The following is a 12,787-nucleotide window of genomic DNA, read 5'->3' as shown; positions in this document are numbered from 1 at the left end:
GCCCCGGCGCCCAAGCTGCGGACAGACCCCAGTCCCTGAAGGGCCCACCTTAAGCTGGTATGACCTCATTTAAACTGATTACACCTGCAAAGACTCTATTTCCAAATCAGGTCCCACTCGGAGGTCGGGGGTGGACAGGCATTTTGGAGGGTGCCGTTCGTCCCGCTGTCCCCGCCTGTCCCTGCTGTGCGTTGCCGTGTCTTGCTGGTTCCCTTGAGCCCTACCCATGCCTTTGTAAAGCACCTCTGGGAAGCCCTCCTCAGGTCTTGGGTCGAGCGTACCCTCGGCTCCGTGCCCAGACTCGGTGTGCTCCCGGCCCTCCAGGTGGGCTCACTGGGGACGGACCAGGAGACGGAGGCCAGGGCAGCTGGAGGAAAGGGTCTGAGTCGGTCCGTGCCCCTCTCTCAGGGCCCCCACTGCCGACAGGAATGGGCATGACCATGACCCTAAGGCTCACGTGGCAGGAAGGACGACTTCCCAGGTCACAATCTCACACTATTACCTGCTAAGACACCATGATTGAAACAATCTGCTCAGACCCTGCACCGGCTGTCGTAAACCTGTTCTAGTCCTCACCCCTCTTCCCCACCTTGGGCAGGCAGCAGCCTCAGTGTGCCTCAGTTTTCTCATCTCAAAAATGGGGTCATGATTGCCATCCAGAGCTCTAGAAAGGACCGAGGGTGAGAAAGATGAGGAAGGCACTCTGCAGATATGAAACAAGGCACCAGGGCAGTGTAAGGGCATTCGATATTCTGTGTTAACAGAGCAGGCACACAAACTCAGGTGTGCAAGGAAATGTAAATCATTTTTTCTGTGTCTGAACTGCATTTCTCTTCGTAACCCCCAGTCTCCTAAGAGGCCAAACCCATACCCAGATTCTGACCTCTGAGCACATGAAGTTTGCCGTGCTAATTAGAGAGCTGAGTAGAGGTGCTGAGTAAGCACTTTGCATTCCGGAGGTGGGATCTGGGGAGTCATCAGCACAGAGACGGTATTTAAAGCATCAGAGCAGGGGGCAGGGCATCGCTCAGCAGTAAGAGTGCGTGCTTAGCACGCACGAGGTCCTGGGTTCAATCCCCAGTGCCTCCATGAAGTAAATAAATAAATAAACCTAATTACCTCTCCCTCCCTGAAAACAACAAATAGTTAATTAATTAAAAATAAAGCATTTGAGCTAAAAGACCACAATAATGAAGGGAATGTATATGGACTGACTGTCTGGGTGCCCCCCTAATTCCTGCGCTGAGATTCTGAACCCCAGTGTGGTGGTGCTAGGAGGTGGGGTTCGGAGCGGGGTGATGAGGTCGTGAGGGCCGAGCTTTCAGGAATGAACTAACGCTCTTGTAAGAGGCTCCAGAGAGCTCCCTCGCGCCTTCCACCAAGTGAGGACACAGGTAGGCGCTGACACCATCCGTGAGCCAGGGAGGGGATCTCACCAGACCCCAGACCTGCTGGCACCTTGATCTTGGACTTCCCAGCCTCGGGAACCGTGAGAAATGAAAGTCTGCTGTTTAAGCCTTCCCGTCTCTAGTACTCTGTGATGGCAGCCCCAGTGGACTAAGACAGGATTTATAAGATGCTACGGACACATAGAAGAAGGGGTAACTGCACTATTTCAAGGAGCGAGTCTCCCACCGTGGTCCCCGGACTGGAGCGTCAGCATCCAGGAACCTGTTAGATGTGCACATGGGGGGGGGGGGGGGCCCAGCCCAGACCTGCTCAATCTGGGACTTGAGGGGCAAGCCCAACAGTCTGGGAACTCTTGGCAAGCCCTCCCTGATGCTCGTTCAAGTTTGAGAGCCCATGTCTTGGGCAAAGGCTCCAACAAAAGTTGCATTGGATGTCGATGGCTGACCAGCCTATGCTTCGGCTTTCCCCGGAGAAAGTGGGTCCCCTGCTTCTGCTCTGGGAGGGAAGTGACGTCCTCAGGAAGTTGCCAAGGCCTGAGTGACAACAGAAGACGTCAACTGACCCTGTGCCGTTCAACCAGAATCCACATGACACCCCCCCCCAGCGCCCCCCCATCCGGATTCTTGAGCGCGGACATCCGTGGCTGATTCAGTGGCCACCAGGCGTTCAGAGGGGATAATTTAAATGTCAGAGTGAGCAGGGGCCAGCGGGCAGCTTTCTCCATGGGCAACCCACCCACTAGGAGAGAGGGAAAAAGAAAAAAAAAAAAAGAAAAGGAAAGAAAAAGAAAAAGATTCCCGGAAATGAAGCCCACAGACTGAAAAGATTCTGGGATGGTTTTCAGTTCCCGGCTTGCAGACGAGCCGGCTCATTTTGTGATGCCGTGGTTCCCACTGCCGGCCACTTAGGAGATGATTAATGCATCCTGAGACTTCCGCAGACATTTATGGCACCTTCTGGAATAACAGTGACAATGACTCTATCATGCACCGCGGCTTCCTACCCTCGGCGTTCCTCTTAATTATTTATATATTCTGGAGCGGCCAGGTTCCCTCCCACCAGAGCTCAGAAAGGTAATAAATGAGGAAAGTCAATGGTCTGTAAATTAAAACATTGATTAAAGAAGCGATCACTGCTGTGACTCTGGCTGGGCTATTATGCTGTTGCCGGCCCAGATCCAGGACAGTGTTTACATGCTAATGACAAGTCTGGGACGGCGACTAAAATTGGTTTCCACCTTTAATCAGTATGTAAACATTTTTAAACCACTCTTGACCATAAGCGAGGGGACCCATCCATGTCTCCCCCTCCCCACTGCTCCCTGCCACTGTCCCCAGCAGATGGAGGGAATTCTCTCAGCCCAGCCCTCGCCAGCTGCCCCTCCGAACAGAAGTGTGCGTGGAAGATGGAAATTGGGCCCAGAGTAGCCATCCGCAGTTTCTGGAAGCTGGGGGAAGAGAGGGCGATCGCAGGAGTTCACTGCTCAGCATCAGATGCTATTTAACCGGGGCCGTGGACCCCCTGAAGGAGATGCCGCTCCTTCCGGCGTGTGCAGCCTGGACAGGAGACAGATTCACGAACTGGCTGTTACAGCTTCGTATGGAAAGTGCTATGGGAAGAGTGCGACTTCATTAGCTCTGAGATGTGACACGGAACTGAATGTATTTGCATTTCCACAGCAAGACTTCGCTTTCTATGTATTCTCAACGGAGTTGGTGACCCCTAAACGGTTAGGAAACACTGCTCTAGAGCTTTCTGGAAGTTTTCAAATTAACTTCTTTTGTTTCCACTGCTCTTGGCTCCATCTTATCTCAGTCTCTCATACCTCCTCTCACCCCAAGATCTTTGGTTGTCTTGAAGCAAGAATTCCCATGAAGAAAGGGCTCTGTCCATCCAACCATCCACCCATCCATCTATTCCATCCACTCATTTACCCATCCATCCATTCAATTCATCCATCCATTCATGCATCCATTCATTCATGTACCCATTCATTCATCTACCCACCCATCCACTCACCCATCCATCCATTCATCTATCCATCCATGCATGCATGCATCCATCCATTCATTCAAGTACCCATTCATTCATGCATCTGTTCATCTACCCACCCATCCACTCACCCATCCGTCCATTCATCATCCATCCATCCATTCAGTTCATCCATCCTTCCATCCCTCCCTCCATCCATCCATCCATTCAGTATCCACTTTGCCGAGCTCCTGCTTCATGAGCAGCTGGTATGATGAACCAAGAGATCCGAGAAGAAAAAGATGTACTCGTTGCCTTCAGGGATTTCACAGCTTCGTGGTTGATGGTGGACACATGGGGCCAGTGTAAGTTACATCCCTTAAACTTGACTATGCAAGATGGGTCATGTTGTTTCTCTAGAATCCAACTTGATTTCTCTTTCAGTTTGCAATTCATTATGGTGGCAGAACAGGATCCCAGTCTAATTTCTAGGAGACTTAATTGCTGTCAAGGTGGTTGGGGCAGGGGCTTCTAGTCTTCAAGTTTCTGTTCACAGCTCCTAGGGGACACCTATTATCAGTCGGAGTCCACGTGGGTCACCTCTGATGTGGTTCCCCACCCCCTGCGCCCGCCATGCCTGCCCAGGCACCCTCCAGCTGTTCTGTGCCGCGTGACAATGTCCATGAAGCTGTGAACAGATTCATCTCCCCAAGGGCTTAGACTTTGGAACATGAAATCTAGATGCTTGCAGACTTTTATTTTTATTTTCTTCGTTTTTGTGTTTTGTTTTGCTTTGTGCTCTGTCTTGTCTCTTTCCCGAGGCTACGCTCTGCTAGAACTAGGAAAAGTGAAGGGAGGAAGACGGGGGAAGGAAACACAGGTTGTTCATCACCAGTGCAGGGCTGCCATTCACAGGATGAACGGTAACAGTGCAAATGCATACACAGTTCTAAGCGGTTGCGGAGGTGCCCGGCCAGATCGGGCAAACAGGGAGGGAAGATGTTCCCAGGAAAAGGGAACCACATGTGCAGAGGCCTGGGTGTGGAAGAGAACCACTGGGGCGGCGTGCGATTGGAGCCGAGCTGGTAGGCACCGGGAGGGCCACGATGGAGAGGAAGGCGGTACAGACTCTGGGAGGCTGGACGGGGCGGGGCCTGCGTGTGGCTCGTTTCCTGCAGGACAGACCCCTCTGACGCCCACGTCGCGTTCCCTGGGTCCGCCCACGGCTCAGGCCCAGCTCCAAGTGCAGGCTCGAGTTCGCTTGGTGAGCTTGCACAAGCCCCACCTCAGGCTGCTTCTGCTGTCTATCCAGGGCCTGTGTCCCAGCCTGGAAATGCGGGGAGTTCCCACGCAGGGCAGGCCTCACCCAGCGAGAGGCAGGAGAGGAGCGGGTCGATGATACTTCTGCCTCTTATCCGGCAGGTGGACAGTTCTGTAGGCTTTTCATGGGGCCCCAGAAAAGTGGAGCCCAGTAGTCATAGCAGCAAAAGGAAACAATTTGCCTTTCTGCTGCGTTTGCCTGTTTCTCTGACTCCCTCAGGCTGCTCCCGGGTCCCCGCTCCCCCAGGTCACCTCCCAGGTAAACCAACTGCACTAAATCCTTGTCTCAGGCTCTGCAGTGGGAACCTACATTAAACGTGCAGGCTTTGCACCCAAAAAAGGGCGAATGGCAGACAGGCGGTCACAGGGGCCTCGTGAACGTCTCCTCTGTCCTCTCTCTGTCTTGGCAGGTGTCCGACCGCTGTGACTACGTCTTTGTCAACGGCAAGGAGATGAAAGGCAGGGTGGGCGTGGCGGTGAACTTCACGTACCAGCACCTGAGCGCCCCCCTGCACGTCACCGTGTGGGTGCCCCGACTGCCCCTGCAGATTGAGGTCTCGGACACAGAGCTGAGCCAGATTAAAGGCTGGAGGGTCCCCATCGTGGCCAGTAAGAGGTGAGCCATCAGAGCCACGAAAGTGACGGCTGTGGAATCTGACCTTGACGCTCAAGGAGCCAGTGCTGGGCCGGCCCCTGGTAGGTGCTGCTGTCACCAGGACCATGACAGGATGCAACGTGTACGTGCCGGCAGCCTGACAGCCCCTCTCTGCCGAAACCAAGGGTCAGGATAACCCAGCCAGGCAGGAAGCCTGCGGGGTGGCCAGGTCGGCATCAGACCCAGTCTTCTGCGCCCTCCCCTGGGCTTCTAGAAGGCTGTCTCCTGAAAGGGTTTCCCCCGCCGCGAAGTCGTGGAGGTAACATGGTGGTCTAGCTCTCCCCGACCCCAGGGAGCTGAGTTTGGGTTTATTTTCTCTAAGCAAAACAGAGATTCCTTTTTCTGTGCTGGATGAATCTCTGTAAGCTTGAAAATCTCTGTGCAGATTAAATTATTGGATAAAATGTAATTGCATTTATACTGGACCATGGGGTTGCTTTTTGCTCTTAAACCAAAAAAAAAAAAAAAAAAAAAAGGCTTTGATTTACTCTGTGACTCTGGATTGTCACACATAGGAGCTTGGGGTCTGATTTTCCCAGCTCTGCGGCCCCCAGTTTAGTTAAATAAGAGTTGCTGCCAAGTTCCCGGCTTCCTGCCCGGACGCCTCCGTCTTAAACCATCAGGACGATTTTCCTGACCGTCCCCCAGGCACCAGGGGCTCGATGTTTAAGGGGTGACTAGAGTCCATCTCCAGAAGAATAAATGGGACGGTGAAGCGGTGAAGCCCTTTCTGCAGGGCGAACGTGAAGGGATTTGGCCGCAGTGGGGAAGACTGCCATGAATCCAGCCAGTGCTTTATAGACCACTTAGTGGCCAGCATATGGGGTTTTCCCATGTCCCTGAGGAGGGCACACCTGGCCCTGGCCGGCTTCAAATCCAAGCTCCGCTGCTTCGTAGCTTTGAGAGTTTGGGCAAACTCCCCAACCCCTCTGCCTCAGTTTCCTCGTCTGGACATGAGAAGAATTACAGCTTCGCCTCACGGCGCTATGAGATTAAAAGGGTCCATCCCCACAGAGTGCAGAGTGGGACACCTCACAAGCATTGTACAGCTCTGTCCAATAGAACTTTCTGCAGTGGTGGAATGTTCTAGAACCACGTTGTCCAACATGGTCGCCACTCGCACACGTGGTTAGGGACCCTCAGGGTGTAGCCTGTGCGACGGAGACCTTTAACGTTCTGATTTATTGACTTTTTTCTACTTAAATTAAAGTGGAAATAGCCACATGTGGTTCTCAGCAACTCAGTGGACAGTGTGGACTTCGGAAATGTTGAGGGGTGTTTAGCTCTCGTGCTTCTCGTGGTGGAGCAGGTACCCCCGTGTGGCCCTGGGTCTGGGGTGCTGCCCCTCGGAGGCTGAGGTGGGGCGCTGCCTTGTGACTGGGCAGTATCTGGGAGTCCATCCCCTGGTCTGAGAGCCCCCTCTTTCCCACCAGGCCCACGCGGGACAGCGAGGACGAAGACGAGGGGGAGCAGCGGGGCCGGGGCTGCGCCCTCCAGTACCAGCGCGCCACCGTGCGGGTCCTCACCCAGTTCGTGTCTGAGGGCGCCGGCCCGTGGGGCCAGCCGAGCCACCTGCTCAGTCCCGACTGGCAGTTCGACATCACCCACCTGGTCGCGGACTTCATGACGCTGGCGGAGCCCCACGTGGCCACGCTCCAGGACAGCAGGATCCTGATCGGGCGGGAGGTTGGGATGACGACCATCCAGGTAGGAGGCCGGAGCCGGGAAACCCCGCCCGCCCGTCACCGAGCGCGGTGCCCGGCCCTGGGGTGGGGGCTGGCGAGACGGGCGGGTCCTCGGGGCCAGTTCCTTGTCCTTGTGATGGCATCTGGGGACACCGGGATGTGAATGTGGACTCGCCCTCTGAGCCCCAGCCTCCCTCCAGATAGATTGGGAAGGTGGTGGCTGCAGCCCTCAGCACCCCAAATGACCCCCGTCTCCCCCAGCTGCTGCTTCCGCTGTTCGCACCACCCCCACCCGCCCCATCCTGCCTCCGAACCTCCACTCCCGGTGCACACGGCTCTGCGCCGCCGCCACCCTCCCAGGAAGAACCCTCCCTGCTCTCTGCGCTGCTCCCGCCAGTGGCCCAGGAAAATGCACCCCTTCTCCCTTCCCTGCCTTCCTTCCTGAGGTCCGTCTGTCATCCTGCCCTGTATCCACTCAACCAGCTCCCTTCAAAATCCTACTGCCTCTTTTTCTCAAGGGAACGTGTAGGACGGTAGGAATTTCGGACAGACAGCAAGGCTTGGAGGGGCCTTTTATTCAGCCCGTCCAGTCCCACCATACTGACTCCACCTTTGGGAGTGTCCTCCTGGGTCCTTACACAACGATGACTGATACACTTTACCATCTCACCTGGACACCTCGCAGCCAACGTCTGGTTTCTGAGATGAGGCGGAGAGTAACGTTGGCAGAGGATACGTTCTGCTGGGGGCCGGAGGGGGGAGCAGACTGTTCATAATTCAGTTCTCCTCAGCCGGTTCCGTAATTCACTCAGAATGTGACTCAGGCTGCACAAAGTCAGTCTGCGTGCGAACCCTCACGCGTCCCGTGAACAGGACTGCTGCGTACGGTTAACCAGGTTGTGCAGTAGACAAGGGTGCTCAGCTAAATGTGGAGGGTCATTTCCTTTCAAAGACAGCATGGGTTTGAATCTTTAATTTTCCAAGAAAGAGAGAGCTGACGTGTCCTGGGGGAGAGGGGAGTTTGTCTGAGTCTCACAGGGGCGCCGTGCGGGCTGGTGTACACGGTGAAGTAGGTGTGTGGCTCCTTCATGCTGTGCTCTGGACCCCGTCTGGAGTGTAGCAAGCATTGCCGGGGAAGGTCCCAACACCTGGAAGCAGGTGTGACGGATCCGTCTCGTGTCCTGCCGACCCTGCAGGTGTTGTCCCCGCTGTCTGACTCCATCCTGGCCGAGAAGACGGTGACCGTGCTGGATGACAGGGTATCGGTGACAGAGCTGGCCGTCCAGCTCGTGGCCGGGCTGTCCGTCACCCTCCACCCCGGCGTGGAGAACAGCAAGGCCGTCACGGCGGTGGCCACCGCGGAGGAGCTGCTGCGGGCCCCCAGACAGGTAGGGGCCCGGATGCCGGAGTTTCGAGGGGAGGCAGGCGGGTTGCGGTGCCTGGTTCAGCAAAAAGGGCCAGAGGTGGGAGGGACGGGGCAGGGTACCCACGTTCCAGAGCAGAGCGGTGCAGGCTGTGTAAAACCCACGTGGCCGCGTGGTCCCAGCAGTGGGGTTTGTGCTGAGCCGGACAAATGGTCCCCAGAGCACAGGGGTGGGTAAATCATCCGCATAACAAATTGTCACAAACCCAGCAGCTTAAAACAACATCCCGAATTCGCCCGTGACTCTGTGGGGTCGGGGGGCCCAGGTGCGCTCAGCTGGCCTCCGGAGCATCAGCCGGCCAGGCTGTCCTCGGGATGCTCAGGGGAGGAATCGGCTTCCACGCTCCCTCGCGTGGTTGGCGGAATCCAGCTCCGTGCAGTTGAAGGCCGAGGGGTCCGCGTCCCCGCCAGCTGCTGGCCGGGAGCCTCTCTCAGCCCCCTTCTCACTCCCCGCACCCGCCATCACCTTCGGAACCAGCCGCGATGCGTGGCATCCTTGTCACGCTTTCAGCCTCTGACGTCGCCTCTGCCACCAGCCAGAGAAGCTTCTCTTCTTCCAAAGGGTCCCAGGACCACAGCAGGTTGACCCAGGTCACCCCGGCAGACCTCCCTAACTGCAGGTCAGCTGTGCGTGCACATAACATAACACATAACCACGGGAGGGCTCGCTCGTGCCCCCAGGTTCCAAGGATCGGGGTGGACGGCTCTAGGAATTCTGCGCTTGCTACCTGGCTCTGTCCCAGAGCATCAGCAGCAGAGACCTGGAGTGCATCCCCGTACACCCAGCGCTCAGCGCTGGCTCCTCTGCTCACCCCTCCTCGGGGCAAGAGGAGAGTGGGGAGACACAGCAGGAAGCAGGAAGCCGTTTGCTGAGAACGGGCAATTAATTCGGGGACGACCCGCATCACCACCTCCCTGGCGCGGGGCGAGGCCGCCAGTCCCCACCCGGCGCCACCCGTTTGTCTTCATCGGCGGGTGGGGATGGCAGGGCCCCTGCACTGCCTCGAGGGGGAGTTTATGGGTGGAGTTCATTCAATCTGCAGACAGGACCCTTGAGAGAACAGAGCTCTGAATCACCCCTGGACATGCTGTTACGTTAAGTATTTCGGAACATCTCATCTCTGGGGAGATCGTTGGCTTCCCCGGAGAAAACCCTGTGCTCCAGCCTCACTGCGACGAGCGAGTGGAAGGGCTCCGAGTCAGTCACACGGCGCGGCTGGGCGGACGGACGCCAACAGGCCCGCGGCGCCTGGGGGCCTTCTTCGGGTTGTCTGCCACCCGGGGGGCTTGTTTCGTGTTAAGTCCGTTCTCCATCTAGAGTTTGTGAAGGAAAATTATCTCAAGGGGCAAAGTCAACCAAGACACACGTCAGCGGTGTTTTGTATCTCAGCCCTCGGCGTGTGGAGGGCTCGACCTTGGGGGAGCTTCTGGGCTCCTCCCTGAGCCAGGCTACCCCCCCGCAGAACGAGTGTGCACCTCGCACGTGGGTGTGGAGAGTAAATGAGCTGCTAGCGGAGACCACCTAGGACAGTGGCTGGAACTCAGGAAGCACCGGGCGCATCTTAGCCGCCACCGTCGCTGTGGCCAGTGGGATAAAGGGGCACCGGAGACGGCCACGCCGCGTTCCTAGACCCCGTGGAGACATCACCTCATGTGTCCAAAGGGACTTCGCAGATGTGACTAAGGCTCCTGGGCTGGAGGGAGCACCGTGGGTTAGCAGAGGATGCAGCAGGCTGAACTCGGTGTCGCCGCAAGGATCTTGGAAGAGGGAGTGTGGGCGTCAGAGTGCGGTCTCCATGCACACGCGCCGGTGACGTCTTCGTTAGGACATTCAGGGGAGCCTCAGCTCACTCAGGGCTTTTTGTGGGGTGTTGTCCCCTGGGGAGGATTAGGTTGGAGCTGGCGTTGCCTGGATATACGTGTCCTCACTACAATTAAGGTGATTTTCTGGTCATGACCTAGAACCTGAGTGAGTTTTCTCCCAGATTCATTGGCCACCAGGTCTGGATTTTGAGTCCTGCCCTTGAGTCTTTGGGTTCTGTTCTAGGAGGGGACAGGGGACAGGCTCCTAAGAGAAGGGGCAATTCCTCCCTCCCGCCTCCCCCGTGGATTTCTAACTGCACCTTCTCCCCGCAGGAGGCCGTGGTCAGCACGTGGCTCCGGTTCAGCGACGGCTCGGTGACACCTCTGGACATCTATGACACCAAGGACTTCACCCTGACGGCCACCTCCCTGGATGAGGCCGTGGTGTCCGTCCCCCAGTCCCGCTCGCCCCGGTGGCCTGTGGTGATGGCCGAGGGGGAAGGCCAGGGGCCTCTGGTCCGGGTGGACATGACCATCGCCGAGGCCTGCCAGAAATCCAAACGCAAGAGCGTCCTGGCCGTGGGCATCGGCAGCATCAGGGTCAAGTTTGGCCAGAACGACGCCGACTCTAGCCCCGGAGGGGACTACGACGAGGCTGAAGTCAAGAACCACGCCAGCGACCGGCGGCCGAAGGGCCAGGACGGGCACGTCCACGGCAGCTCCTCGGCGGAGCGCGAGGAGGGGGCCGCCCGGAGAGGCGGCACCACGGCCAAGTCGCTGCTGGACAACAGAGTGGTCAAGAACAGCCGGCTGGACGGCGGCGGGCTGGCGGGCGAGGGCCAGCTGCAGAACATCCCCATCGACTTCGCCAACTTCCCGGCGCAGGTGGACCTGCCCGAGGCGGGCGGCAGGCCGGGGACCGGCGACCTGGTGCAGACGCCCCGCGGCCTGAGCGACCTGGAGATCGGCATGTATGCCCTCCTGGGGGTCTTCTGCCTGGCCATCCTCGTCTTCCTGGTCAACTGTGCCGCCTTCGCGCTCAAGTACAGGCACAAGCAGGTGCCCCTGGAAGGCCAGGCGTCCGTGACCCACTCGCACGACTGGGTGTGGCTGGGCAACGAGGCCGAGCTCCTGGAGAATGTGGGCGAGGGGTCCCCGCCGCCCGACGAGCACACGACCATCATAGACCGCGGGCCGGGGGGCTTCCAGGAGAGCAACCGCCTGCTTCTCAACGGAGCCTCCCAAACGCCCGCGCGAAGCCGGGTGCCCAGGCCGGCCGGCGCCGGGGGCACGCGGGGCGGGGACCCGAAGCACGAGCCCCTGCACTCGCCCACCTCCAAGAGGAAGAAAGTGAAGTTCACCACCTTCACCACCATCCCCGCCGACGACGGCTGCCCCACCGTCAACTCCATCCTCGGCGGGAACGAGGAGGGCATCAAGTGGGTGTGCCCGGACGCGGGCGTGGGCGCCCCCAGGGAGCTCAGGGACTGCCTGGAGCAGCTCAAGGACAAAGCGTAGGCCGCTCTGGCCGGAGGGCAGCTCCCGGGTGCCCTCCTTCAGTTCCGAGAATCAGGCGGGGCAGGAAGAGGCCCCGGTGGGTCTGAACGGGGAGTGAATGCCTGGGCCTTGTTGGAGGCCGCTCGGGAGTTTGGAAGCCGGGAAGGGGCATTTTTGTAATCAAAGGTTTTCCTAGCAGCTGGCCATGACAGACTTTCTCAAGTCAGTGGAATAAACGGAGGACGGAGCTGATGGAGACGTTCGGCCTGCGGCGAGGCCAAATTAGGAAGGGGATTTTGTGAGTCAAACTATAACCCAGACAAGCTACCAAAAATTATTTGTTAAAAAAAAAATGCAAAAAGACAAATAAAAAGAGACGGAAGTAATCACCTGTTTATATTTCTAATAAAGGAGCAGAATATAAAACCAGGGCCAGCTAAGAGACATTGTCTGTGTTAATTCAGTATTCTTTTCATGAGGACGGCCTTTGACTGTCACCCTGGGGTGGGGAGGAAATGTCTGAACATCGGCTGCCTCTCGGCACAGACCCGAGGATTTTCACCTCTTTTTCTTTTCTTTTTCCACATTTTCTTTTTTTCCCTTTTGTGTTCTAGCCTTCCATTTGGTTTATATTTAATTTTTATTTGAGGATCAAATGGTATATTTTCCTAAATTAAACAAAGTCTATTCCTGTACGTTAGATGAGTTCTGAGAAGCGATCTGAATGAATCCATCATCAAAGTAGTACGTTTGATGTTTTTCCGTTTTCCCTCCAGTTCTGTTGCCATTTGCTGGGTTTTCTGCAATCAGCGGGGGCCCTCAGAGCCCTTCAGGGTGGGAGGGAAACTGCCTTCACGCACCACCACCACACCCACCACAGGGCCCAAGCCGGTGCGGGCACATTGGCAGAGGGCATTCGAGTGGGGCCCAGCCGGCAGCACAGAGCCCGGCCGGGGCCCCCGACCCCTCGTCAGCTCCATCACTGGCGTTGAGGGGAGGCCTTTACACGGAGGAAGACGAAAT

The 12,787-nt window shown here is 57.1% G+C and overlaps 1 protein-coding gene across 1 annotated transcript in view; it reads left to right on the top strand.

Annotated features, from left to right (window-relative positions):
- The window catches only part of TMEM132C (transmembrane protein 132C), a 305,189-nt gene extending 292,996 nt beyond the window's left edge, over window positions 1-12,193 (top strand). The window contains exons 6-9 of the mRNA XM_074356073.1: window positions 5,112-5,317; window positions 6,790-7,063; window positions 8,238-8,429; window positions 10,601-12,193. Coding sequence (XP_074212174.1) covers window positions 5,112-5,317; window positions 6,790-7,063; window positions 8,238-8,429; window positions 10,601-11,785 — 1,857 coding nt within the window. The 3' untranslated portion in view covers window positions 11,786-12,193. The remainder of the gene's footprint in view (window positions 1-5,111; window positions 5,318-6,789; window positions 7,064-8,237; window positions 8,430-10,600) is intronic.
- The last annotated feature ends 594 nt before the right edge of the window (window positions 12,194-12,787 follow it).

The sequence above is a fragment of the Camelus bactrianus genome, chromosome 32, assembly GCF_048773025.1.
Source record: "Camelus bactrianus isolate YW-2024 breed Bactrian camel chromosome 32, ASM4877302v1, whole genome shotgun sequence".
Lineage (NCBI taxonomy): Eukaryota > Metazoa > Chordata > Mammalia > Artiodactyla > Camelidae > Camelus > Camelus bactrianus.
The sequence above is the reverse complement of the archived record's forward strand: the minus strand, read 5'-3'. Positions and strand labels throughout refer to the sequence as shown.